The sequence below is a fragment of the Amblyomma mixtum genome, chromosome 7 (genome assembly GCF_055824585.1).
Source record: "Amblyomma mixtum isolate Tamu chromosome 7, ASM5582458v1, whole genome shotgun sequence".
Taxonomy (NCBI): domain Eukaryota; kingdom Metazoa; phylum Arthropoda; class Arachnida; order Ixodida; family Ixodidae; genus Amblyomma; species Amblyomma mixtum.
This window is the reverse complement of record NC_143018.1, coordinates 35,790,674-35,818,057: the sequence shown is the minus strand read 5'-3', so window position 1 is coordinate 35,818,057 and position 27,384 is coordinate 35,790,674. Positions and strand designations below refer to the sequence as shown.

At 44.3% G+C, this 27,384-nt stretch overlaps 1 protein-coding gene and 1 long non-coding RNA gene across 2 annotated transcripts; both read left to right on the top strand.

Moving 5' to 3' along the window:
• Positions 1 to 259: 259 nt before the first annotated feature.
• LOC149335657 (uncharacterized) lies at positions 260 to 26,900 on the top strand. Its single transcript, XR_016284084.1, has 2 exons — positions 260 to 430; positions 21,552 to 26,900. It is a non-coding gene; the product is annotated as an uncharacterized LOC149335657 (long non-coding RNA).
• LOC149335658 (zinc finger and BTB domain-containing protein 41-like) lies at positions 5,328 to 12,929 on the top strand. The gene is made up of 2 exons (XM_089552260.1): positions 5,328 to 6,122; positions 12,148 to 12,929. Exons 1-2 carry the CDS (start codon positions 5,927 to 5,929, stop codon positions 12,552 to 12,554), a joined length of 603 nt encoding a protein of 200 aa, XP_089408386.1. The 5' UTR covers positions 5,328 to 5,926; the 3' UTR covers positions 12,555 to 12,929.
• Positions 26,901 to 27,384: the final 484 nt, after the last annotated feature.

Genomic DNA, 27,384 nt, shown 5'->3' with positions numbered 1-27,384 from the left:
GCGCCCCACGCATCTGCCAAGGCCGTTCAAATCACGCGCCAATTATCAGGTCACGTGGTAGAAAAAACGCGCTTGAAAAGTTTCGTTTTCGGGTTTCACATGCTCATTCTCGGTTTTCACTTTACAAATTTGTATGCAACTAAAGTATTGCTGCATTATAAACCAGATACTTTTACATTTGTCCACATCCCAATTTTTACAGAACTCTTTATTTTTGTCGGCGCTGTCGGCACGGTGTTGACACGATTGGAAAGCTGCATGTGCATCGACGATGGCGGCAACGGCGCACGTATGAACGCTGGACAAGTCGTTTGACTGAACGCTCTTTCTTTGTGTTCACCGCGTCCCGCGACCTCGCAACTGAAGAAAGCTTCATACTACAAGCGACATTTACCACAGGCAAGGCTGGCTGTTAGCTGGGTGCCCAGTGGTACGTACGTGAGTTCAAGCTTTCTAGTTTGGCGCATAGTCTCTCGGATTAAAGTAACCGTAACATGTTACCATAAGCAAATGCCGTAACATTTTACGGTGTTAAACGATTGGCGCGCGACCTAGCAAAAGTTGAATGTTGTGCGCAGATACTGTAGTGGAGCAGTGGAAACTTTATTTCATTCGTCTGTACGTAATGCATTGGTGGCCCGGAGTGCGACTCGTAATCCCGTTGTGCTAAGGATACATGTATTTGCTGTTGTTGTTATTGCGACTGCTTTGAAGGCTCCTTGAAATAGCTCACGTCCGATGGTCTATTCCTTGCCTTGGTGTTTGTCCGGCGGTCCGCATCTATTGCCGAGAAAATAGCATTTAAAAGTTTTCCGACCGTTCTAACTCGCGACGTCTACACGGAACAGGACTGTGATCACCGTTTCTAAGTGAATGACTAGTCGTTGCTTTCAAAAAGATAATGGGAACAGTTAGTGCAGTGCATTATTGCAAGTCTGAGAAAAGGATGGGGATTCTGCAGATGTGCTTCACTACTTGTGTTGTGCATGTTGGTGGGAAATGGTCATTCCCTTCACAATGTATCGGCTCGTATGTCTTTTGTAATTAATGCACAAAGAAGAGGATTCATGAGAATGCGTAAGAAATTTTCATTTGTAGTGGAATCTTGAGCGATTGGTTTTGATTGGTTTTTGAGGAAAGAAAATGGCGCGGTAATCGTGCGCATTCCGGTGGACACCCGAACGCGCCGTATTGGAATGGAGGAAGGTGGGATTGAAAGAAGAAAGAAAGAGCTAGGTGCCGAAGTGGAGGGCGCCGGAATAATTTCGACCACCTGGGGATCTTGAACGATGACTAATTCCATTCTTTGTCTTTTTCGTGTTTCTAGATATTACTGCACACATGGCTGTGGCTTACGAACACCAATTATTTCTCCTCTGGAAAAAAAAAAAAGAAAAACTGTGCTGATTACGTTTCCCACATTCTCTTTCCCTTCAGAAATTCCTCGCGCGTTTCCGTGCTTCTGTCCCATGGTGTTCCTGTATTTCCTTTCATTTGATTTGCGATGGTTTTGTACTTTACAGTTATTCGTACGCTGTTTGTGTAGTCTGTACTGCTTTTAAGTAGCATGCAAAAGCAAGTTTCCACACATATGATCTTGCATATATGGAGCAGTCAGCATGACAGTTGGATTCCTGGTTACAGAATCTATTTCTATGATAAGGATGCTTTGCTGCCAATTTCTGTTGGACCCCACCTTGGAGTTTACATTTTCATGGGAGATGGACTAGCTTTTAACCGTATATGAAAGCATATCCGTCATGTTTTAGGGAACATGTTATTTCTTTATGTAGGCATGGCCATACCTCATGATACGTGCAGCCCATTGTTTTGAGAAACATCTCGAGCAGTTTGTGTGCTGTGAGTGTGGTTACGCAGAAACTTCTGATGCCAACCTGAAGCACCGCGAAAAGACACACATCGGAAAACGCCTCTTTCAGTGCATCCATTGCAGCCTGAGCTTTGCAAGCAGTGTTGACCTCGTGACACATTTTTGCATGCGCACAGGTGAGAAGCCATTTCTGGGCTACCTGTGTCCCAGGACCTTTGCGGATTATACCAGCTTAAAGATTCATGATTCATGTGCAGTTCCACACGGGGGTAAAACACTTCAAGCTTAGCTTTTGTTCAGAGGTGTATAATAAGAGGACAAGACTAAAATTCCATGAGCGGAATGATCAGCCAGAGGCACCCATTGCTCCATAAAGCTGTGATGAAAAGCATAATGGTTGCCGTCATTCCATGGCAGGGCCATCCTTATCTCTTTCGGCACTCTGTGCATACCCTTGCCAAGGCATCCCCAAATTCATTTTCTCTTTCTGTTCTTTTATATGCCTTTTCGCACTTGATTTTTTTTTTTTTTTTCAGCCTTTTTCAGGAGAAGCCTAATCTTTAAAAACAAAATTGTGTTTGGCAGTGCATTTTACCGCAAGCTGTTATTTAGATGGCTGAAGCCTGAAGGGACCCTGCGGATCAAAAGCGCCAACCAGAGGGTGTCCACCATATCAGTACCAAAAGTTACAGACAGCCAGCTTTACAAGCAGATGATATAATTTCAGTTATATAAAATCAAGGAGCCTTGTCATTGAAAGATAGTTTAGTTGCATTAACCGAAAATGCTATACAACCACAGTTGTTCTTGAAGAAGCTTGTGTGCACGAGCGGAGTGCAAATAAGAAACGTTTATAAGAAACCAACCAAAGCTAGAGGCATGAATAGAATGGACATCAAAGTGACAGGAGTGGTATAGCTACTCAGATAAGTAGGAGCAAGAAGATCTTGGTAACTAAGGAACCGATGAAGTGTTTATTTAGTAACAAACTCTCATAGAGTGAGCTCTCAACATAACCAACGCAATCTGTTGTCATCGCATTGTTCATCGATGTCATCGCAGCCTTTGAACTAGCATATTGGCAAAAAAGAAGAAACAATATTTCTACAAAAGCACCCATACACTCACCAACACCAACCATGAATCTTGTCTAGATTTTTCTTGTGCCGTTGCCTAGCAACAGTGATGCAATGTTAAGTTAAAAATAAATCATAAATATCTATGACTGGGAGTCGAACCCGCGGTGGTGCCAACAGATAAGCCTCGCAGACCACTGCATGAGAGCACTAGGCTATTGTCGCAACCTAACATGCTGCGTGTTAAACTGCAACACACTCTAGCATTGTGCATTGCACGTCGCTGTCTTACCAACTTCCGTCTGAATCGCGAACAGATCAGATCAGCTTAAAGGGAGACTGAAGCACTTTTTTTGAAAATCAGGCTGGCAGCGGCGTCCTATAGTTTTTCATGCTGTATGCTCGAATATCGCATCCATATAAGGCCAAAACAAGCGCGAATTGCCTTTTTTAGCAGAAATACGCGGCCTCTGCCGCGGGGCACGCCGCGCGGCGCGCCGCCGCCCGTGATTGGTCAAGCGAGGTCGTGACGTCACTTTGAGGACTGGAGAAGCTGCCGATGCGGATCCGGCGCTGCGCTGAGTGCAGATCGCAGCTTTCCGTGGCGTTGTAAAAGCGAATATGGCGACTATTTTTTTACTGACCTCTAAAGAAAAGGATACTACAGTTTGTTCATTCCACGTATCACCTGAAAGGAAAAAATTCTACGCCTAGCACAAGCATACGCTAGCGTGAAAGACACGTACGCAGATCATGCGTAAAAGGTGCCAGCACAACCTCGGCTGGTATTCTCGGAAAGGAAGGGGTGCGAACAATACTCAAGTCAATTACCACCACCGGACGCCTCCTGGCTCGCCCGAAAGAGCGTCATCCTAAAGAAAAGGCCCAAAGCGCTGTGTACAAAAAATCCTATTCTCACTACCCGGCGTAGGTTGGGGCAAAGTATTTCAAGGAAACGATGAAGCAGCACAAAGCTGATGTCAAAATTAGCGAAGCGCAGTGGCCAAGCACTGCGAGGCATGTGACCACAGGATATTGAAGGAATCATTGTGCGCTGGAAACCAAGCTAAATACGCGCACAAGGCTGCTGCTTCACTTGTGACGCGTTCAGCAGATGCCAGAAAATATTAATCGCTGGCTCGGAAACGTTCGCCCTTCCTAGATTTGCAGTTTATGTTCAGTGAAGTAGTGGCCAACTATATGTGTGTTTAAAAGCCAAGCTAGCTGCAACTCGTTCGCTGCCACAACTTGAAGAAGAAACCGACTAAGGTTGCGAGACATGATGTTTTTTTGCAAAAACTTGGTTGGCATTCATTTCTCTGTTAAATTTGCATCCGAAATCAGAACGTCGAACGCTTTCATTTTAATCGCTTAGATACGATTAAACGAGATGCCGCATATGAAGAGCTTCAATGCTTGCTTGCTTTGCTTTATTGTGTTTTGCTTTGCTTGCTTGCTTGGACACGTCGAACCGAGTACAAAATCACTAACCGAGCTTTGCTGAGCACGCCTCAGGTGGTCTGGCCGCACCTATAAGCTGAGAAGAGCAACACATGCTTGAGCCTGTATTAGGTTTCTGCAGGGGCGTGTTTCTAGTGAGCATGTTTCTGCTTTTAGAAGAGGCGCTTCTTCGAAATGGTGACACGCCTCTCATGCGCGAGGAAATGAAAGGAACTGCGTCATGGTTCAGTCGCGACCGAAATCTCCAGAGATTACATTAGGGACAAGCTCTGCATGTAGCCGGTGTCACGAAAGTGCTTCGAGCAGAGTACGCTTTCTTTGGTCGGCTTGAATTCTTCGTCAAAGCAGCGAGCGCTTGCGCTGCGAGCGTATGATCTTGCGGAAAACAGTGGAAGACGACACAGTCGCGGGCGTAGTTGTTCGTGGACACGAAAGCAGAGTAGTACCTCGTGTTGAATCTGATTCTCAAGGTCGGCTGACACGCTTTGTACGTTACAACGCACGCAGTACGAGGAACAACGCATGCAGCACGAGAAACAACGCGCGCTGAAAGCTCTCTCGGGTGCGCCGAAGTATCCCCGGCTCCTCAACGTGACGTCACGTTGGCCGACATGGACGAGGTTTCCCTCTCCGCTGTTCTCCTCTCCTGCGGTCGCGCGCGGCGCGGGAGATTTAAACATCGCGTTTTTAATTGGTGATTGCGCCACTGTTTTGGCCAAAATCGCAAAAATAATTTCACAGACGTGATCAGCAATGACACTACTTCAAAACCCTAAAAAATTAGCTGCTTCGAAAACCGCCTCAGTCTCCCTTTAACCTCGATCAGAGCTTAACCTGAGTCTAATATCGTCGCCAGATGTGCCGGTGACCCAGCAAAGCAAAACCATGAGCCAGCCAGGCTGAACACATGCTTTCGCACGTCTACTTAGCTTAACACGTTAACACCCTACCCTTTAACCTCGATCAGAGCTTAACCTGAGTCTAATATCGTCGCCAGATGTGCCGGTGACCCAGCAAAGCAAAACCATGAGCCAGCCAGGCTGAACACATGCTTTCGCACGTCTACTTAGCTTAACACGTTAACACCCTACCAATTTTTAGTTTTTGCCTGCAATTTTTAGTTTAAGTCTTTGGAGGCATATTGCTCTTTCTCTTTCTAGCACCTGCGAAATAGGAGCTAAGAAAGAAGGCATCAGAAGCAGAAAAGAAACATCAACTTTAATGATTTGATCCACTGATCACTTTGTGCAGCGTTACTCTATTATGCACAAGGTACAATAAATACTACAAAAAAAATAATAAAAGGTGCTCTCCAAAGGAAAATTGTTGAGATGTTGTTGAACAGGGTGATTAAGATGAGTGATTTTGCGCTAAGCAGTGAAAAACTGCTTCCTCGTCAGCTTCCTGGTGACAGATTCTATTTCTGTGCAGTGGTGTAAAGGATCTTTTGTGCATTCCTTCATTTTTTCTATTTTTACCATGTTTTGCGGAAGCTTCTATCGGGCGCTACCTCAGAGGTGTAACTTCTCTTGAGAAATGGAAGAGCTCTTATCCTTGAATGAGGCATATCTTTATCCAGGCATCGCCACCCCTCGGCACACGTGCAGTCCATCGCCTCAACAAACATCGTTGGAAGGAAGGACAGCAGTTCCAGTGCCCTGACTGTGACTGCGCACCAGCTTCTGAGAGCAACTTGAAGCACCACCAGAGGATGCACACCGGAGACCGTCCCTACCAGTACAGCCATCGCAGCTGTGAGCTTTGCAAGAAGCGACCGCCTGGTGACTCACCTTTGCATCCACACGGGCTTGAAGCCATTTCAGTGCCACATGTGTCCCATTGCCTTCACACATAATGCCGGCCTAAAGATCCTTGTTCGAACACATGTACCGAAAAGGCTTAACTAGGATTTCATGAGCAGCTTTTTCATCCAATGGCACCCATTGCTCTATAAAGCTGTGATGTAAGGCTTAGACTCATCATCATCATCCTGGCTACACCCACTGCAGGGCAAAGGCCTCTCCCATGTCTCTCCAATCAACCCTGTCCTTTGCCAGCTGCCGCCACCGTATCCCTGCAAACTTCTTAATCTCATCCGCCCACCTAACTTTCTGCCGTGCCCTGCTACGCTTGCATTATCTTGGAATCCGCTCTGTTACCCTCAAGGACCAGCGGTTATCTTGCCTTCGCATTACATGCCCTGCCCAAGCCCACTTCCTCTTCATTTCGACTAGGATGTCACCAACTCGCGTTTGTTCTCTCACCCACTCCGCCCGCTTCCGGTCTCTTAACGTTACAGCTATCATTTTTCTTTCCATAGCTCGCTACGTTGTCCTTAACTTAAGCTGAACCCTTTTCGGGGCTTAGACTGCCATCTTTAATTTGCGTGCCTGCTGGCAATCTTGATTTATGCGCTGGACAAGCCAGTTAGGCTGCAAGGTTGCTTTGCACAGGGCTTTTTGCTGAAGGCACTCAAGAGAACACTCTTTAAATGTGTCACATGCTGCTGTATAACCAAAGAAGACATGAACGATGATGAGGTTCTAGGTTGAACTGTTGGGAGGAATCCCAGTTTTTAACTAATTTAACTAATTACCTGTGAAAGAAGAGCACTGGTAAAGAAAGTGTTTATTTGCTGTGTACCGAGTTTCGTTCCCTTTTAGAGTATCCACTTTTACATTTTTATCAACCCTAGTGTGTTTGCAAGGACGAATGTTATCATGAAACCTGTTTTAGGGAACTAGACAAACACTGGATGATGTGTACTTCTGAATGTTGTCTTTTTCTGCCTACAAGGTTTATCAGTGAAATATCAGGGTTTTTTTTATTTATTTTTTTATCCTTTGAGTGCTCTGCATGACTTTGCCATATCTGTTTCTGTGTTGGTACCATGTTAAAGAAAATGGAAAACAAAGGTAAATATGAAAGGTAATTATTGTTTTAAGCTGATGTTTTGTCTTGTTATTAGGTCTAGGCATTGCAAAACAAATGTTAAGTCATTCCCTCTGCGTGGAGCGTTGTGATCGATAAATGTACTTCGATGTTTGTTTTCCTCAGTGCCTGTTGTCTCATTACTTTAATACACAGTTATTAGTTGCATTGTGCTATTATAGAAATTTGAAAGCATTAGGAGAGTATGAAGTACAGTAAAATCTCGATAATTCAAACTTATTTAATTTGAAATCCCAGGTAACTTGAACAATTTCTCCGGTCCCGTACTTATAATGTGAATTTAACCACATAATTCGAAGCCAAAGCCTCCACTGACCCGGTTAATTCGAATATCTGGGGTGATATTTAGGAATGCTTGACCCTGATTTCGCCGCAAACCAGTGATTAGATGGCCTTTCGGAACCACAAGGGGCGCCGCGAAGAGATGCCAATGCTTGACATGCAAAGATCCCCAGCACCGGTACTCCCAAGGCGGGGAGACTGTCAAAGCGCGCACCTATAGACAAGACAGCGGGTTTCACTGCAACGCAGTTGCGGATACCGCTTTCAGAGTAATGTGCTCTCTTCACTTCGTCGAGGCAGTGGAGCATGTGCTCGTTGCTCCTTTCCAGCCCCTCCACCGTCAAGGCAGCATCTAGCGGAGGTGCTGCCATCGAGTATCTCCTACCCTTAGCAATATTAATCTGTGCCCCGCGACACAACCATTCTAGCTGCGTGCCTGTGACAGGTTGGCAGCAAGCAACGCCGACCTGCGTCATTTTTAAAGCGAGAGCCTTTAATGCCTCAATGTTGTCGACAGAAGGTTGTCAGCAGAGGTGTCACGCTTTTCAGTTGGTCGAATTGGTTATGACATCAGAGGGCGCGGATTCGAAGTAATGAGGTCACCCACGGATGCCTGACGCCCCCTTTTAGTGCAGACGATAACTAGTAAAAAATGGTTGTCGTCCGTTCCGATAAGGGGCATAAGGCGTCCATGGGTGACCACATTACATACCTCATTACTGCGAACAGAGCCATGGATACAGCCGAACTCATCGAAGCAGAGAGAGTTGTGTTAAAGAAGCAGTCAAAGTCGGCAATCAAAGTGTGTAGTTGTAATGTGTAGTCAAAGTGTATGCAGTCAAATAAATCACTAGTACAGCACAAACAGTCTCGCAGTCAATGCCAAACAGTGCGCCAGGAAAGGCTTTCACCTTGCAGCACTTTAGAGAGCCAAAGTGCCCCCTGAGTTTTTTGTGAGTGGTGTGCCATGGTTAGGTTACCGGCATCCCTGATTACCTTAAGTACCGTCGTGAATAAGGCAGCCTTTCTTAAAAACAACCATCATATATTGGCGTGTCGACCTGTGCGCGGAGCCGACCTATTCTCGGGGTCTAAGGTTGTTCTGGATGAGTGGTGGGTAGTACGCGCCCATTGCCGGTGCCCATTCCTGGCAGGAGGCATGGGGCCATGCGTCAAAAAGTTGACAATTCGTATGCAAATCGGTCCCGCTAAAGAAATTTGAATTGCATGCCCTTTACCCAGATCGTGCATGTGGTCGCTTCCTTCTACGAGTAATAGGCAGCGAGAGCAAACTCCTGTGGTCTATGGAAGTGTGCTGTCTAGCTGGAATCTGAAACTATAGGACAATTTGCAGTTCAGCTTGCCGCTAGTCAGTCGGGTCTGGTCGCATGCGAGTGAGGAAGGCAAGGCAGAGCACTGTTTTTTCCAGTCTGATCTGTATCGGCTTTAGAGGTGTTCTAGTGATCGCATTGCCTTGAGTTGCACATGTGCTGCTATGCCATCCGGCTAGAGTCTACAAAACAAAGTGTGGCAGCAGGACAGAGGATGTGTGTGTGTTGACTTACATTTGGAGTCAGCATTTTTTTTTTTTGTTTTGTTTTCCGCCAGAAAGGGCTACGAGATGGCGGGTCATCATTGGCGCGGCAATAAACAGTAGTCGCAAAGTTTGTCCAGTAAAGGTCACGTGTTCTTGCACTGAAATTTTTTGCCTGTGTCCAATTTTTCCTAATCACTCAGTTAATTAAAACATTTTTCACCGTCCATATGACTTTGAATTAACAAGGTTTTACTGTACTGTCCTGGCTGTGTTCAGCTGAGTTGTATACATTGTGTTGTACTCTTGATAAGTGTTTTAATTGTCCGACTTGTCTTGAATGACCAATTTTCATAAACTGTCAGCACATATTCAAACTGTTTGCAAACTGCAGTGTGCCTTCGCTACTATTGTTTCAAACATAATTGTCATGAAGTGCAGAGTCTCTTTGTCTCTTGCAGAGTCTTTATCTCTTTGCATGCTTGATATATATGTCTTGCAGCTCTCCACAGCCGGAAATGATTCTCGGTCTAAAAATGTTTGCAGTGGGGTGAACTCCCCCGCCACATAGTGTCGTCTTAACTAAGAAGTAGTGGGCACAGCTGGACATCAAGTGGAACCACAATCCATGTGAACATTTGCATATTTAACAAGCAAGGCAGAAGTAAAATGCAATTCTTAAAATAAGAACTGTCGGGAGCTTAACCTATTAAATTGTAATCATCATTTGCTCAATCACTGCGATCGAAGTTATATGAAAACTGCACTCAGTAGGCAAGTGCCACTGTCTTCAGTATGAGAGTCTGTTAAACAGGATATATAGGTGTATGGGAGCAGAACTTAGTTCTGTGGACGTGCATACATGAGCTAATGCTATTAGTGTCTGACTATTATAGTAAGTGTTTCTTGTGTGATGTATGCTTATGTGTGTCTTGATTTCTATGACAGGATATATGCAATTCTCACAGTTTCAGTTCTCCTGTGAAAGGCTCAGAGCCACCCTGCAGTCCTCACAAATCAGTTTTCTTTTTGCACCTTAATAATACTTAAGTTGACTAAAGGCACAATTGAGACCAATTTCAAAACCTAGTTGGAATTGTCTGAAATATACAATAGGATGGTTCTAAGTGAAATCTGCAATGTTATTTTTTAAACCGGAAAGTTTCAGATGGTCCCGTTTGTCAGCTGGTCCAACTTGCTCAAGTGGTCCCACTTTGCCAAGTGGTCCCTGTGCAATAACCCACTTTAAGTGTCCCACTTGCGAAATTTCCACCTGAGTTTAAAAAAAAACGTGCTACAAAGGGTGTAGTCACATGCTGGTTAAAGATGGCGTTATTTCATTTTTTTTTTTTTTTTAGGTTCTGAGCCCACCACCTGACATTTCTGATGAAGCCCAAGTCTCCACTCTGTGGATTGGTCACTGCCAAGTTGTTACTTGTTGCCGGACATCCACACTACATTGAGGCTTGCTGAAGGATGCCCTGCCATTTGGTGTCACATGCACTGGACATTCGCATACTGCTTCAACAGAACTGCTGCTGTCTTAGTAGTGTTTTATGCAATTTTTAGTCAACTTGACTGCACTTGTAGCACTTCGACTCGTCTTGTTTCAGGAACGATTACTGTGCCAGCATTCTTCGCTTTACTTCTCTTGTGAAGCAAGTTCCATAATCTTTTACACCCCATAGTACATGCGATTGTTTCACTGATCGTAGTATATTTACGGCCGTTAGGCACATATAAGTGTTTTTTGTGTCAAATTTCTACAGTCCTTTAATTCATTGATAAGCTGAAAAGCACATTCATCCATATACTTAACGTGCACCTGGATAATGCTGTTTGAATGTGCTTATACACTGGACATGAAAAAGGAGACATTGGTAACCTTGGCATGATGATAACACTAGCTCATAACTAAGGAATTGAAAGGTAATGGGGACTGTTATTACAATGCATTTTCCCATTTTAATGAAACAAATCAGAACAGAATGTTGATTTGGCAGATGTGCTTCATTGCTTGTGTCATGCATGACGGTGCGAAGCGGTCATTTCCTTGATGCTGTGACGGCTCATGCTCATGTCTTTTCTAATTGCACATAACGCACGAAGTAAAAAGTAAGTCAAGCTTGATGAAAATGTGTGAACAGTTCTTGTCCATAGTGGCATCTTGAACAATGAGAAATTGAACTCCATCCTTTTGACTCTTCACTGTTTCTAGATGTTATGCGAGTGCTTTCATGTACAATGTTTTGTTTTTGAGCTGCAAACAAAGTCATGTTTGTACACGATATCATGTGAAGAACGGTGAGCGTGATATTCGACTTCCTGGCGACAGAGTCCATTTCCGTGCACTATACTTCATTTCATACATAGCAGGCAATGCTGCGGAGGTCGATAAAGTAACTATATTACTCCACCACATATCATTCATTCTTCTTGAAGCTCCGGTCATTGTTTGGACGAATACAAAGAGCGGTACAAAACAATGTAGTAGCATTGAAAATGATGGTCGAAGCTGTGAGACGCTCAGTGTTGGGCTCTCTGGCCATAATTTTCACGAAGTGTGAAGTACTTTTTGAGTGCAGAGATTCACCCTACCAACCGCTACCGCCACGTGTACTTTTTGCTTCTCGAAATCTCGACGAGTCGCTGGACGAAAATGTTGCAAGAGGTAAAAAGAAGTCCAGGAGGTGCCAGTCACGGCACTTAAGATTTGTCGCTGCGAAATATGCTTGAGTTCGCTTTGCTTGTATGACAAACTACTTTTTGTGTGCGGACTTAGCCTGCGCGAACAGGCGTGCTAGCTTTAGCAGCATTGCTTGCTGTGTATGAAACTGAGTATAGTGAAGATGAGGATTTTTGTGCTTCCTTCATCTTGTCTATTTTTACTGTTTTGCTGCTGGCCTCTGTTGGGCCCCACCTTGGAGTTCGACCTCTTTTGAGACTCTTATCCATGAACGTAGTCATATCCCACGTGTATTTAAGAACATGTTCTTTCTTTATTTGTGTAGGCATGACCACCACTCGGGACACATGCAGCCCATCGCTTGAAGGAGGAAGACGGGAGTTCCAGTGCCGTGAGTGTAGCTACGCATCAGCTTGCTACACCAGCTTTAGGCGACACCGTAAGACTCACACCTACCAGTGCAGCCACTGTAGCAAGAGCTTTGCCAGGAGCGAGCACCTGGAGATTCACCTTCGCTTCCACACGAACGAGTCGCCATTTCAGTGCCACCTGTGTCCCAGGACCTTTAAGCACGACGGCAGCCTAAAGTGCCATTTGCAAAAGTACCATTTGCAGACCCACAAGGGTAGAAAACGGTTCAAGTGCCGCTTTTGCACGCAGGCGTATTACGAAAGGACGAGACTGGAGTTTCATGAGCGGTATTATCACCCAGAGGCAGCCAGTGCTCTATAAAGCTGTGGTCTTGCCATCGTTCAGTGGCATGCACTGACCAAGCCAGCTTGGCGGCTAGGTTGTTTTAGAGCGCAGCTGTTATACGCCCGTGCCTACATTCCACGTTGGCGTCAGTGTTGTTGGCGTAACCGGTTGTCCAAGTAGCAGAGTGAAACGCCACCTGGAAGGTGGCTGCCGTGGAAGATCCCAGAGGGTGGCAGCATAGCATGCCACCTGCCAGATGGCATGTTATGCACACACTGCACTCAAACTTCGCATTATTGGCTATCGTAATTGTCTGTCAATTTTTTTTCACCACGTGTTTTACTCAACGAGTTCTATAGAACCCCTTTTTTACTAGGAACATGTTGCCATGCACAGTCTTTGTCAAAAGTAACCAGGCTGCATGGTTTGCTTCTAGCTCGTACAGTGGAGCCCTTACAGCCTCCCTGAAGCTGAAATGGCTGTTAAAGGGAAGGACTGGGGGTCTTCTTACCTTCCAACACCTTTCGATCTTTAGGAAAGCCACAAGGGCTCCACTATACAAGCTAGAAGCAAACCTTGCAGCCTGGTCACTTTTGACAAAGACTGTACATATACATATACCTGCACATATAGTTACATGTTGCCATATAGCCAAAGGATACATGAACTGCTATAATGTTTTAGGGTCATCCTTTCAGACCAATCTTGGTTTTTAACTGAACAACAGTGAGCCGTGGGGCTGTTCAAAGAACTGCACTGAGAGGAAAGGTCTACTTCAATTGCAGTGCAGCCAGTTTCGTTCCTTTTAAGAATATTCTCTTGCTGCGTTTTTATCGGCTGGTGTGTTTGAAAGGACAGGTTTGGTTATAAAACCTGCTTTAAAAAACTGGACGGACACCAACTTATATTGTACATTGTCCTCACCGTACATCTCATCTTCGGTCACAACCTTCACGCTACTGCACACCGTTACAACAGTCGCGTCACCCGTGCTCGCTTCCTCGCAGACAGCCAACTCATTTTCATCAGCATCGACATATTCTTCAGAAGTATTTGTTGTGGAAACAAAGTTGCTCTCAACGGGGCCGGACCACACATAGATGGCATTGACTGCGTCATCGACGACGCTGCTCTTCTTATCAGCTTCCAAAGCTTCAGCATTACTTACGAAAGCAGCCTTTCGAAAGCACTTGCTTATTGTTGCGACTTTCACCTGCCACCACGAAGCAACAACCTTGTCGACTGCACCCCTTAAATGCACCTTAAAGGGCTGCTGCTGCTGTATGTTCAGCAAAGCTCTTTCAAAAATGCGTTTTTTGTTGAGTGCCTTTACAGTGGCGATGACGCCCTGGTAGTGTTGGCTGGCAAAAATTTCAAGTTGTGTGCAGTCAACTTTGGCTGGACATTATAAGCTGTACAGTTTTCGAGGATAAGCACAACCCACCACTTCTCTGCCATCATTAACTCGTCAAACTTGCAAATCCAGCTCGTAAACATCTCTTGCGTCATCCACACTATTTTGTTTGCTTTGTACATCACTGACAGGCACTCTCACATTCTGACGCAATGCGGTCTCGCTAATTTGCAATGACAAACAGGCGACACTTGTCATTGCTGTCCATATTTACACAAAACAACACTGTAATACACTCCTTTGAAGCCTTGAGGCCTGAGTAAGGTTCACCTCTCAGCGTGAGAGTGCAGTTCAGCAGGAAATTATAAAATATGTTAGCTTCTTCAACATTGTAAATGTCCCTGTTCGCCTATGTTGACAGCATGGTTTTCAAATGGTTGGAGCCAGACTGCGATGGACTCGTTCACTTCTCCACTTTCACATCACACAGCTGTGCAGCTGACGCCATGGCGGTCTTTGAAGCGCTGGATCCACCCATGAAGTAGATTAAAGTCATCATGGCCTAAAAGAGCGTTTTACTAGAGCGTGGGGCCACTTACTGGTATGCTTTGAACTGAACCATCACTTCTCGGTACCATCTGAAGCGTGCCGCATCCACATCTTCGTACTTTAATGCACGAATTCTCTTTCATGACAGCGAAGAAGAACCTTGCTGCAGTTGCTGTCGCACCTTCTCTCGATTCTTGTAGGTAGTTGACACGGTTGTGTCGGATATGCTGTACTTTGCCACCACTGATACTTTCTTCATCCCACTCTCATCGTCCTTTACCATACATTCTTTGGTTTTGAGCGATAAAGCATGCCGCTTTTGGACGGCACTTGGAGACGCCGATGCTGTAACGGCAGAAGCCTGCATACGACTGCAGATAGCATGACGTACACATACTAAACGCAGCAAAGAGACCGCATAGAGGGTGCTGCATGCTGTGGGGTTTTTGCCCAGCGTCATTTGTTTGGTGTGCTTCCCTGCGGTAGGTTCTCCCTAGTTTCTAGTTATTTTAACTAACATGGGAGGGCACCAGCGTCATAGCGCCATGAGCGCCACAGACGGTGTGATTGCTGCATGCACGCAGGGGAGAACTCTCTCTCTTCAGCTCGGGATTTCAGTGCGGCGATCTGCTCTACGCCAGCGATGTGAGCCCTCGTGATGTGAACATTATCCTGCCAGCTCGTCCCGTCCGGCCTCGGAGTTCCTCGCTTGCCTTAGCATGAGCAAACGTTCGCTTGTAACCTCTCTGGTGAGTCGGACGACCTCGATTCCCTAGTGCATTTTGTTTCTAGCTGGCGTTATTGTTGTAGCAATAAATGCCAGTTTGTGACAGCCAGAGTGTTGTTTCTTTGTTCCCTCAGAGCAAGGCCCGCCATGGTCGGCACGCCCTTGGGAGCGTACGCGATCACGGAGTGGGGTCCGGGCTGGTTTGAAATGTGTCAGCCGTGATTAACTTGGGGAGAACGTATTTATCCCCCCCTATTACATACCCCCAAGCACGCTCGTGTTAGAGTCACTGGAATAACCCGGAGTACCGCAATGCCTCTCTCCCTGCAAACGGATCTGGAAGGTATATGTCGGCCGCTGCGTGACAATTACGTCTGTGGCGCCCTGTGTATCTGCCTTCGGGACGTTGGTACTATTATAAAATACAAAATAATCTTCGGTACAGTTAGCAGAGGCAGCTTTAGTGATATTGTGAATGAACTCTCAGAAGAAACTGAAAGCAATGATTTTTGCAACTCGTCTAAGCAGAAACTTGCGCGTGTATGCAGTCCCTAGAAGGAAAGCCCAAAGGCTTTGGGTGGGCGCGAGCCCGTGCAATTACTTGCAATGTTTGGTGCTCGCTGTTCCAGCAACTTGGGACCATAGCGGACGTATTCCTTCCAAGCCCGGCGGCATGGGGAAATGGAATGCAGTACTGTAAAATTTTCCAGTAACTGTAGCCGTATTAGGCACTGCCACCATTATGTACAGTCTTTGTCAAAAGTAACCAGGCTGCACGGTTTACTTCTCAGACGTATAGTAAAGCTATTATGCCAGCCCTCAAGCTCTAAATCTCTGTATGGTAAGGAGAACCCCTGTGCTCACTTTCAAAGAAGTTTTTGATCTTTAGGGAAGACGCGAGGGGTCTTCCCTGCTTCTCATTCTAATGAGAAGCAAACCATGCAGCCTGTTTACTCGGTTCTGCACTAAAAGTGGTTACGTTATAAGTGGCCTCCACTGCATTTCTTTCTTGGGATACAGAAACTACTTGCTGCACTCTAGCGATCCGACTTGTCCTGCATGACTAATTTTTAGAAGGTATTAGGCACATAACAAAACTATTAGGATTTCTTTCTGCTGAGCTGGCCTATTTATTTTCTTAACTCTTTTTACCAGCCATCAAGATTGACATTCCCCACCTTAACACCCTTCCCATTTCACCCCTTCTCCCCGTCGCCAGGCCTTCCTCCTCGAAGCGAAGACCCTATTTCAACCCCGCCAATGATGAACGCTTTGCCGAGATGACGACAAGTCCCCTTGTCGAGACGTTGGCAAGCACCCTGAGGCATTCCCCTCCCTCGTCCACTTTGTGTTGTCAAGAAAGTGTCTGCCTGCCCTCCCTCTACCATGTTCACAAACTAGTATACCTTCACTGGTATTATTTCAGGCCTAGCTATCTCGATGTGCAGAGCATAATTGCATGAATGTTAAACATATTTGCAGGGAAGAATCTACGGTTTGTATAGAAAAGCGACTGAGGTGCAACTTGTCATTGCATGTGGGCAATTACGGAGTGCGAGACGAGCGCGCTACCACTCCGCCATGCCAGCTCGATGGTTTGGAATGAACAAAGGTGCGTCTGGTGAATACGGTGTCTTCGTTCACTCCCATCTTCCTCCCTTCCCGTTGCGGCGAATTAGGAGAGAACCAAGCAAAGCTGTGCATGTATTATAAAATCTCTGCGGTGGATTGCGGTGGCATTGGAAACCAGTGCTGGCTCCTCATGCTTGATATGCCTTGCAGCTCTGTACAGCCGGAAATTATTCCTTGGCCTAACAAAATGTTCTCAGTGGAGTTGAAGCCGTCACGACATAGCTTCATCTTAACTGCATAGTAGTTTTCGGAAGAAGTGAAAAGGTGAAGAAAGTGTAATTTTGACTTTTCACGTTGAAGAATATTTGTGGTTTGTGCTGTGCAGTTCAACCAAACTTCAGCAAGCGATTCTATTCTACTAATGTTTGGCAGAGAATTACTGCATTGCATCAAAAGTCATTAGTACACCATACAGGCTTAAACATTTCAATATTTCAAGCTGTGAGGAACGCCGTGCCGTAGTGGAGGGCTCCGGAAATTTTGAAGAACCCCAGGTGGTCGAATTTCCGGAGCCCTCCACTACGGCATCCCTCATAGCTTGAGTCGCTTTGGAACGTTAAACCCCCATAAAACAAAACATTTCAGTATTGTAAAAGAACGCCTTTTAGGGCCATTTGAATGCTTGATGTTATTTACTTGCTTCGTTAACATAAGCTGCAACATGCTCGTTTCAATTTCTAATCAAATCAACATTTCCCCAAAGTTCCACTAGAATTCGTTTAGACCAATGGGAGATCGGTGTTTTTCATTAATACATCCATATTTTTTACTGCTGTGAGTCTTTAAGCATACTTGGATGTCTCGTTGGTGACAAGCATTTGTGGCAGTGGGGGTAGTGTTGCATACAATTTTGCGAATCAGGTGAAGCATTCTGTGTTATTCTAGGAAAGCAAAGATGTATTGCCAGAACTCAAGACTGCAATAGCTTGCCATTTACTTCACCATAAATACGAGAGGACGGTCATCCCATCTGCTCGAATAACTATGTAACGTGGTACAGCACTGCATGTGAGGTGAAAATACGCTGTTTCCTTCTACTTTCTTATACGAAGGAAATTGGGCATTTTATTGCACCATTTGCATGAAAAGCTGTGATTAATTAGAATGTACTGGCAGCGCTATCACATTTCATAATCTTTGCAGAGACAACTATTGTGTATATTTTTATGTGAGATGAATAATTGAAGACTATAATAAACTGCAGAAATAAGTTCAGAATATAGTGCTAATTTATTTCATGCTGTATTCTTGTACTACCTCTTTATTTAATTTGTTTTGTAGTTATATGTGAATAGTGATCTCCTTGCAAACTTTTCTAAAAAGAACAAAGTGACTGCTATGTGAATTTGTGTTTTAATTGTTTGTGTTGATGACTAATGTGTGCACTTTGCGTGGCTCAAAGTATCCAATCAAAAGATTGGGGTAAAACATGATTCAGGTTGGTCATTTGCCTATGAGTTGTGCAAACTTTTGAGTGAGAGAAACAATCGGCACAACATTCCCATAGATATCTGAGAAGTATGGGTATGATTGTCAAACTGTTTTATATAAGGCAGGTCATGGCAAAACAGTGGAAATCATTTGTAAGGAATCTATCGAAATTGGTATATCGCATGACTTGGAGCATGAACGAGATCATGAGTAATGCAAGAGGACAAAAAAAGCTAGCTATCAAGTAAGGGGCAGTGGGTTCTAACAGTTTATAGTAGGGCTGAGGGCCTTATTTTATTACCAGAGATATGTCGCTCTTATATTGTCTTCTTGCATAGAACAACACAACATATTTAGCCATGGTGAAGCTCGTAGGCGTGTGCACTATGCCTAAAGATTGGGATGCCAGAGGTAATGCATTGTTGCTGTAGGAGGTGCTAAAATGGTGACCCTTATGTTTTGGAAGATGGCACAAAACTGCTTTCAAGGTAAGGTGCTTTCAAGGATGCAACAGATATATCCTCAGAGGTGGCATGTCAAGTTGTGGGGCGGTTTTTTGAGGTTCACAACCTTCAGCTGCAGACAAGGGCGTCCGCAGAACTTTTTCCAGGGGGGGGGGGGGAATTAGGCTAACACCAAAAAGGAACTATTTGTGGTCTAAACTGCGCACACGAAACAAAAATTAGAAGCAGCAAATTAGTGCTAGGCTTGGAGAACATACGTTAGAATTTATTAATGAACAAAGAATTGAACACAATAAGCAAAATCCAGTGACTTAATATCACCTAAGCGTGCTAATCAAGCTGTGTAGTTGTTTTCTACTAGTGCATAAATAATATCCGTAATTCCAGGGGAGAGAATCATATGCACTGCCGTTCATATATTTGTAGTTCCTGCCAAATATCCCCAGCCAATAACATTAAGTACCAGTGGTATTAGTGCGAGTACAGTGGTAATCCTGGTATTCAGGTTCCTCAGCAAATACAGTGACTTGTCATGTTTTCCGCTTAACGCGATAGTGTTGAGGCTTCTGTTGTGCAGAAAATCTGGCAGCGGTGGTGTTGGTGACATCGGCACTGTGAGTAAAAAATACCCTCAGAAGCAGGCACCTAGGTCACATGACCTTGTGGCATCATCATCATCGTCAGCCTGATGATGATGGCATGTGGAGTTACAATTAATTATTTGTCATGAGAAGTTGCTCAGGAGGAGCAACTTTGGTTGCACAAGGTCCAGTGGTAGAACTGATTTTGATATTCTTCAGGAAATACTGTGATTATTTCTTTATTTTTATTGCTGCATTCTGTAACTCCACCGAGCAGCTCCAGCTTCTCACATTTTTCTCTGTGTTTGTGTGAAAAATATATATATATAAAAAAAGATACGATGGGGCAGAGGGAAGTGGTGGCTAGAGGTGATGTTTTCTTTTTTTGTTGTTGTTTTCCAGATCATAAGCCTACCCTCGTGACATTTCTGATGAAGTTCAAGTCTCCATAGTAACCAATCAGTGGATTACCAATGGCTTGAGTCATTCTTACTTGCCCGAAGTTCATTCTGCAGTGGAACTTATTGACAAGTGTCATGACATCTGCTGTCATGTGCAGTGGACGTTCACATACTGCTTCAAGAAAACTATGACAGTTCTGTTTTCCATTTTCAGTGGTGCTTTACGAACTTGGCCACATTTGTACCAATTTATCTCTATTTTCGTTTTGCGTCCACAGTAGTAATTACCCTTTTGCCATTTCATATTTTTGCTTTCATTATGGTGATATTTAAGCTGCACATTGAAGTATGGTTGAGTTTCAACATCTCAGATTGCCATGGAGGCATCTGCATATGCACAAAAAAGCTGCTATAATGATCAGACCAGTTGCTTTCAGAGGCATTCTTGGGGGACTAAAAATGTGGGAATATGCAGCAGGTGGCTGGATCACGTCTGTGCACCAACTAACTCTATTATTGAGACTGCGGTTGGCATGTCTATTGCACACTTGTAGAAATGCTTGTTGAGCAGCGTCTATGTGATCTGTATGAGAATTTAGTGATGCTCCTGATTGAGCCAGGAAACCTTGCAACATATGCTGCTCTTCAGACTGGGTTCTGTGCTTCGCGCAGCATTCAAACTAGGAAATTGTAGATAGTAAATTTTGGGGTTTAACATCCCAAAGCTACACATGGGCTATGAGAGAGACTGTAGTGGGGGGGGCACTGAATTAATTTAGACCACCTCGGGTTCTTTACTGTACACCGACATTGCACAGCTCACGGGCATTCTTGTATTTCATCTCTATAGAAATATGGCCTGTTGTGGCCGGGGTTGAATCCGCTACCCTGGTTCAGCAGCCAAACGCCAGAGCCACCGTAGTGAGAGCTAGGAAATTCAAAAATGCCATGTGGCGATGAAACGGGTATTTGTATGCTTGCGATAGCAAACTGAGGCAGGCACTTAGCTGCAGGGTACTAAGCTGTATAGGTAGAAGCCTGTGCAGGTCCGACGTTGCATGCATGTCCTGCAATCTTTTGTCCCCCATAGGGCCTTTTATTAATTCTTAAAAAATTTTCGTAGGTATTAAGCTTCTATGAGCACGTTTTTGACAAATTTTTACCGTGCCCACAGTCGTGACTTTACTTAACCTGAACTTTAGTGGTACACTTTAAATGGCTTTATACAGCAGATGCGGGGTGTGAAAAGAACTATCAGTGCTGTGACGCAGAGACTAGACTGGCTAATAAACATTAGTTTGTGTTAAGAAACATGGTGGTAACAAGTGCAGTGCATTATTGCTTGCTCCTAAAACAAATAGGGAAACAGAATAACGATTCAGTGGATGTATTTGAAAACCAGTACAACTCGTGTTGTTTTGAAGTGGTCATTCCCTTGATGTATCAGCTCAAGCTTGATACCTTTTATAATTGCACATCGTGCACAAGGAAAAGAGCAACTGTCAGGGCTCATGAAGACGTGTGAGCAGTAACCATTCTTGCTGGTATTTTGAGCTGTGGGAAATTGAATTCCTTTTCCTTATTTCATCTTTCCCATGTATCTAGATGTTACGTGAGTGCTTTTGTATATTTGCTACTTTTGAGTTGTGTGCAAACTCAAGCATCCTCACATAGTTTTCGGTGTAAAGAACAATATTGGTCTTCCTATTTGGCTTCCTGATGACAACTTTCATTTTAGGGCATTCCGTTTTAGGCTGTTTGGTGTGTTCTTCATTCTTCTGAATTTTTACTGTGTTTTTATACCTGTTTTTATTGGACCTCATAGTTTAACTTCTGTCCATGAATGGAGACCAGTCAGTCACAATTTTGAAACGCGCCTTCTTCCTTTGTGCAGGCTTGGCCACCGGCCATAGCAGGTGCAGGCCAGCAGGTGCGGAAGGAAACCGGTTGTTCCTCTGCAGTCAGTGTGGCCACGCTTCGAGTAGCGGCACCAATTTGAAGCGCCACCTGAGGACGCACACCGGAGAGCGGCCCTTCCGGTGCAGCCATTGCAGCCAGAGCTTTGCCAGGAGTGACCACTTGTTGGCTCACCTTCACATCCACACGGGACAGAAGCCGTACCAATGCCACCTGTGTCCCAGTGCCTTCAGACATCTTACCACTCTAAAGCGCCACCTGGTAGCCCACAAGGGTGTAAAACCATACTAGTGCCGTTTGTGCTCGAAGACATTTGCTTGCACGGCGCAAAGGACTCGCCATGAATGCAAATGTCACCCAGAAGCGTCTGTTGTTCCGTAAGGCTTGTTGTGTTCTGCCAGTTTTAAGTGGTGTGTTTGCTGGAAACCTTTATGCGTTGTACAGAGAAAGCAGTCTGGCCGCCGGATCCTTCTTCACAAGGATCATTTTTAAAAGGGTCATGATGATACCTTCTAACAAGGAGCATGTAATATTTTATGTAGTGCTGTGATGCCAGGAAGGTGTGCTAAAATACTCTATTCAGCCATTAAACAGTGATGTGAGTTAAAGATGTTCACTTGCCAAAGACAGGTCCACTAACTATGTATTGAGTTTCATTTATATTTAGAATATCTTTTCGCTGCATCCTTTCACATTCCTGTGTCTGCAATAGCAAATGTGGCTATAAAACTTGCTTTAGGAAAGTAGACGGGGGCCCCGTGTGGTGTGTACTGTAAGACACAAATTTTTTTGGTCTTTGCTTGTGTTGAAAAGACGACCGAGGCACATTTTTTTCGGTGTTGGAGCCGTATGAGAAAGCTAATTGCTGTCCTGTGGTGATGTATCATCTCTGTACTGCCCTTATGCATTGTTAAACAAAAACAGTGTTAATATATTTTCCAGACAATACCTATCATCCGCTTTGCACACTGCATTGCACTCTGTAAGTGTACTGTAGTGCTTGTTAATATTTTCACTGCTTGTTGTTTCCCGTTAAAAGAGGACGCTCTGGTTTTGCGGACACATTTTGATGACAACCAGTCCACAGCTTCATTGTATGAAAGTAAGAGTGCCCAAGGTTGAGGTGAAATCCTGCAACCCCGACACTTGGAGTTTTGTCCAGGTCTGGTGTTGTGCAACTGCCTCAATGTGCATGGTTATTATTTGCAGTTTTTTTCAGTGACAAGTGTTTGAAATTTCCGAGAAAGTTCGAAATAACTTTGGCTGCATGCAGATGTTATGCAGCAGTAGAGACATCTTTATATTACTTTTGTTTTATGTGGATTGTCTTGCGTTTTTGGTGAACAAGAAATACTCACTCGGTGTGCTCTAGAGTCGGACGTGTCTTGGATGGCCTGCTTTAATGAAAAGTCTGCTGCACAGCAAAATTGCTGGCATGCTGCATTGTGCTTTAGCTGGTACTGCTTAGTAGTAATTGTCTTGCTGGGTGTAACATAGTTACATGAATGTTTGAACTGGGCTTTTTGGTGGGTAATAAACAGTTGTTTGTATTAAAAAGGATGAGAGCAAAATTTGAGTTTGTTTTTTTTCGTTTCACATGAGAAAGAGAATCTGCTTGACAGATTATGGTGCCTTAGTGGCTTATGCTGTCTCTTCTGTGAGAGGTTCGACTTGGGTTTGGTTGATTTTGACAGAAATGTAAAATGGCGCAAAATAGCCAATAAGGAATGTGTTGACACCTATCTTTCCCTTATGTGTTCTTCTTTTGTCTTGGTCGAGGTGTCTACCTTTTGTTTGTCTTGTACAGGGTAACAGTATTCCGCAAGCAAAGCTAATCATGTTGCAGAAACAACTGGGTAGACTTCTCTCTCGTGAAGTGAAACTGCATTCTTTTAATGTTGCGCGGTAGGAACAGTCAGGGCAGTTATTCAGATGACAAACTTATCTTCACTGCATTACGCCTGCCACTAAACATCTGGCAGTAGCATTTACAAGTACCTCAAAACTACTTGGAACACATGTAAAAAAAAAAGGGGGTGGGGGGGGGAGCATACAATTTCCTCCACAAAAGATATTTCCTCCTGCTGTGTGCTTGCGGGCCAAAACCTGTAATAGCAGAGCTGCTACGTCCTGGGAAGTTTGTAGTTTAATGCAAACGGTTCCAGTCACTCCACGTCTCTGGATTGTGTCTTGGTTATGCTTCTAAGGAGACTATGTAACATCACACGTGGCACCTAAATGTGTGCCGAAGACAGACTCGGGCCATGCCTGCTTTTTTTTTAGAGAGAGAAACAACGAGTGCAATCTTTGCAGCTGTGCTGTCAGTATTATATTGCAGGAGCTGCCATGGTGGCTGATTGGTTGAGTGTGTGTGGCGTACAGAAGCTGAGCATGAGTTTGTAGCTTTAATCTCGATTGTGACAGCCACATTCTAGTGGAGGCAGACTGCAGAAATTCCCTTGTAGATACTTTAAGAAAATGATAATGAGAGCAGTTAGTACAATGCATTATAGCATGTGACTAGCACCAACTGGAGAGCCACATGCAGATTGTGTATTTGTACTAAAGCGTATTCCAAAATCTTGTGTCACACATGATGCTGATTTGAAATGGGTACGCCCTTGATGTTGTAATGGTTTATGATTCATGGCTTTGATTCATGGCTTTTGCCGCCGCGGTGGCTCAATGGTTATGGTGCTCGGCTGCTGACCCGAAAGACGCGGGTTTGATCCCGGCCGCGGCTGCTGGAATTTCTTTGGAGGAGAAATTCTAGAGGCCCGTGTGCTGTGCGATGTCAGTGCACGTTAAAGAACCCCAGGTGGTCTTAAATTTCCGGAGCCCTTCACTACGGCGTCTCTCATAGCCTAAGTCGCTTTGGGACGTTAAACCCCAATAAACCAAACCAAACGATTCATAGCTTTTCTAATTGTACATAGTGCACAAAGAAAAGAGTGACAGTCAAGCTTGATCTCCGTTAGAATGTGTGAGCAGTTTTCATACACGTGGCCTCTTGAATGATGAGAAACTGCATGCCTTTTCTTTTGTCTTTTCCCTGTTTCTAAGTTTTACCTGAGTGCTCTTATTTATATCCTGTTATGGAAGATTGTGGAATGTGTTTTATATTTGGCTGAATTGTGTACGTGCATCACCTGGTGACCTAGCGTTTTATTATCGAGGCCACTGTTCGCATGTCTGATCAATACTGATGGGGGCTTTTTTACAGCAGTGTCCACACGATAACGGTTTATTTTCCTGACAGAGCTTGAGAGTTAAGTGGTGGTGTTAATTCATTCAGGAGATGTCTGTGTGTGTACTGCTGTTTCTTGCAGTAGTTGGCATTCAACACCGGGGGTTGGACACTATCATGTGGTGATATATAGAGTATGTTCATGGCCACCTACACCAGTCTTCCCTGCTGGGTGCCAGGCTGAGTAGTGGAAGAACTGGTCGAGATTCTGTAGCACATGCATATTCTTGTAATCTTTTCTCCCCATAATGCCTGTGATTGATAACTGATCAAATGATTGATGATTAATTACAATTATAGTGAATACCTAGACGTAGACTGATGTATATGATGTATAGTATATGTAATAAGCGCCTAAAAATGTTCTTTCCTTCTCTCGGTGATTGATCTGCTCAAGCTTGATGTCTTTTCAAATTGCACATAGTGTGCAAAGGAAAGTGCGGCAGTCCATTTCCATGAGGATGTGTGAGCAGTTTCCACTTGCGCTGGAGTCTTGGAACTAAAAGATTTCTTTCTGTATCTGTTACACGTCTCTAGATGCTACCTGATTGCTTCATGCATTCTGATCTGCTTGTTTGTTATGTGCAAAAGCAAGCATCCGCTTAATGTTTGCCCTGTAAAATACTGTTTCTATCATTTTATCTAACTTCCTGGTGACAATATTCATTTGTGTGCACTTGAGAAAATAAGACTGTCACGTGCTCCTTTCATTTCTCACTATTTTTATTCTGTTTTGCTGTCAGTTTCTGTCGGGCCGCACGTGGGAGTTCCAACTAGCTACTCCGACCTGTCTTGAAAGATGGACTAGCTCTTATCTCTGAACGGAGGCATGTCCCCCTCGTTTTAAGAAACGTGTTCTCCCCTCCTTTGCGCAGGTTCGGCCATCAGTCATGGCGGGTACAGCTCCCTGCCTGAGCAAACTTCGCAACATGGAATGCATCGCTACCTGTGCCCTGAATGCGGCTATGCCACACCTGGCATCGCCAGATTGAAGCGCCACCTTAGGACACACACTGGAGAGCGCCCCTTCGGGTGCAGCCATTGCAGCCAGGCCTTTACAAGGAAGGACCACCTAAGAATTCATGTTCGCATTCACACGGGCGAGAGGCCCTACCATTGCCACCTGTGTCCCGGGACTTTCACGCAGGATGCCAGCCTAAAGAGGCACTTGATATCCCACAGGGGTGAAAAGCCATACAAGTGCCAAATCTGCTTGAAGGGATTTGCTTGCAGGAGGAATTTGCAACATCACGAACGCACATATCACTCATAGGCATCCATTGTTCTATGAAGCTTGGGCGTGTTTTGCGTGCTGGAAACTTTTATGCATTGTATGGACAAGTGAATCTGTACTCAAAGTCTTTCGTCATGGGGCTCATTATTAAGGGGTTCATGATCATACCTGTAACAAGGAGTATCCTGCTCTAATGTTACATGGTGCCATAATGCCAGAGAAGACATTAGATTTGATTAAATTCTAGGGTGACCCACTTTGCACATGTGCAAATCCAGTTTTTCATTTCTGAACAGTGAACAGGGATGTAAGTTGAAGAAGTGCACAGGCTATAGGCAAGTCAGCCTGCTGTGCCGTACGTTTTATCTATGTTTAGAATTATCTTTTGTGTAATCCTTTGGAGCTCAAATATGCAATGTTAGATATTGTTATGGAACCTGGTTTATAAAAGTAGACAGGTACCACATGATGTTTTGTTTAGACTTTTTTTTTATTTGTGCTAAGTTATCTTGTGAGACCTTGGAAGGATTATTATTTTTTTTTTTTTTTTTGCAGAAAACAAAAGGCCAGGGGAAATATGCTTTACTATTTATTTTTGTGTTTTTGCCATGTAACTGGGAAAGGTACATAATTGCTGTTCAGTGATGGCATATTGTTGCGATGCTAGCCTTAGGCATTGCTAAAGAAAGAAATGCTGTGTTAGTATTTGCCTGACCATTCGTTGTTGACATGTTCTCTGCTCATTTCTTGGTAAAAAAAAATTCAACCGATGCAGAGGCAGCGATCGAGTATCAAGCGTTAGCTCTGAGTTTTTTCATTGTTGCATAAAGTGCTTAGCAATTGTTCGATTTTGTGTACGCATTCTTTAATGACGACACAACACGGCCCCTTATATACATCTGTCAAGGCAACCCTTGCGTAGCGCCGCCTATTGATCGATATTACATCATGATCACCTGGCATGTATTTGTCTTTGTTATATCCATATTTTGTGTTACAAACCAAATTTTGCAACGCATACAGCACAAGAAGACAAATTGTTTGACACCACCCCGAACATTCTATGTTTCGAATGGTTTCACAGAAATTGTGGTTTGGGATGTCAGAGGTTGTCGGTGCGAATCCCTATCTCATACTAGTCTCTGACTCAACTAGTAATTTTGTGGTCCATAGCATACTGAATTGTTTGATACCATTCGAACCTTCTGCGTCAACTAGGTAGTCCGCAATCTGTATACGAATGGTGGTGCTAAGTGGTTCAACTTTGATGGTTCAAAGACTGGAGCATATATAGTGTAACGAAAATATAGAGTTGTATGGTGGCACTAG

Coding starts and splice junctions, on each gene's coding strand:
- LOC149335658 (XM_089552260.1), top strand. CDS start 5,927: ATGAGGCATATCTTTATCCAGGCATCGCCACCCCTCGGCACACGTGCA. Junction 6,123..12,147: donor CCAGTACAGCCATCGCAGCT/GTGAGCTTTGCA, acceptor TTATTTGTGTAG/GCATGACCACCACTCGGGAC.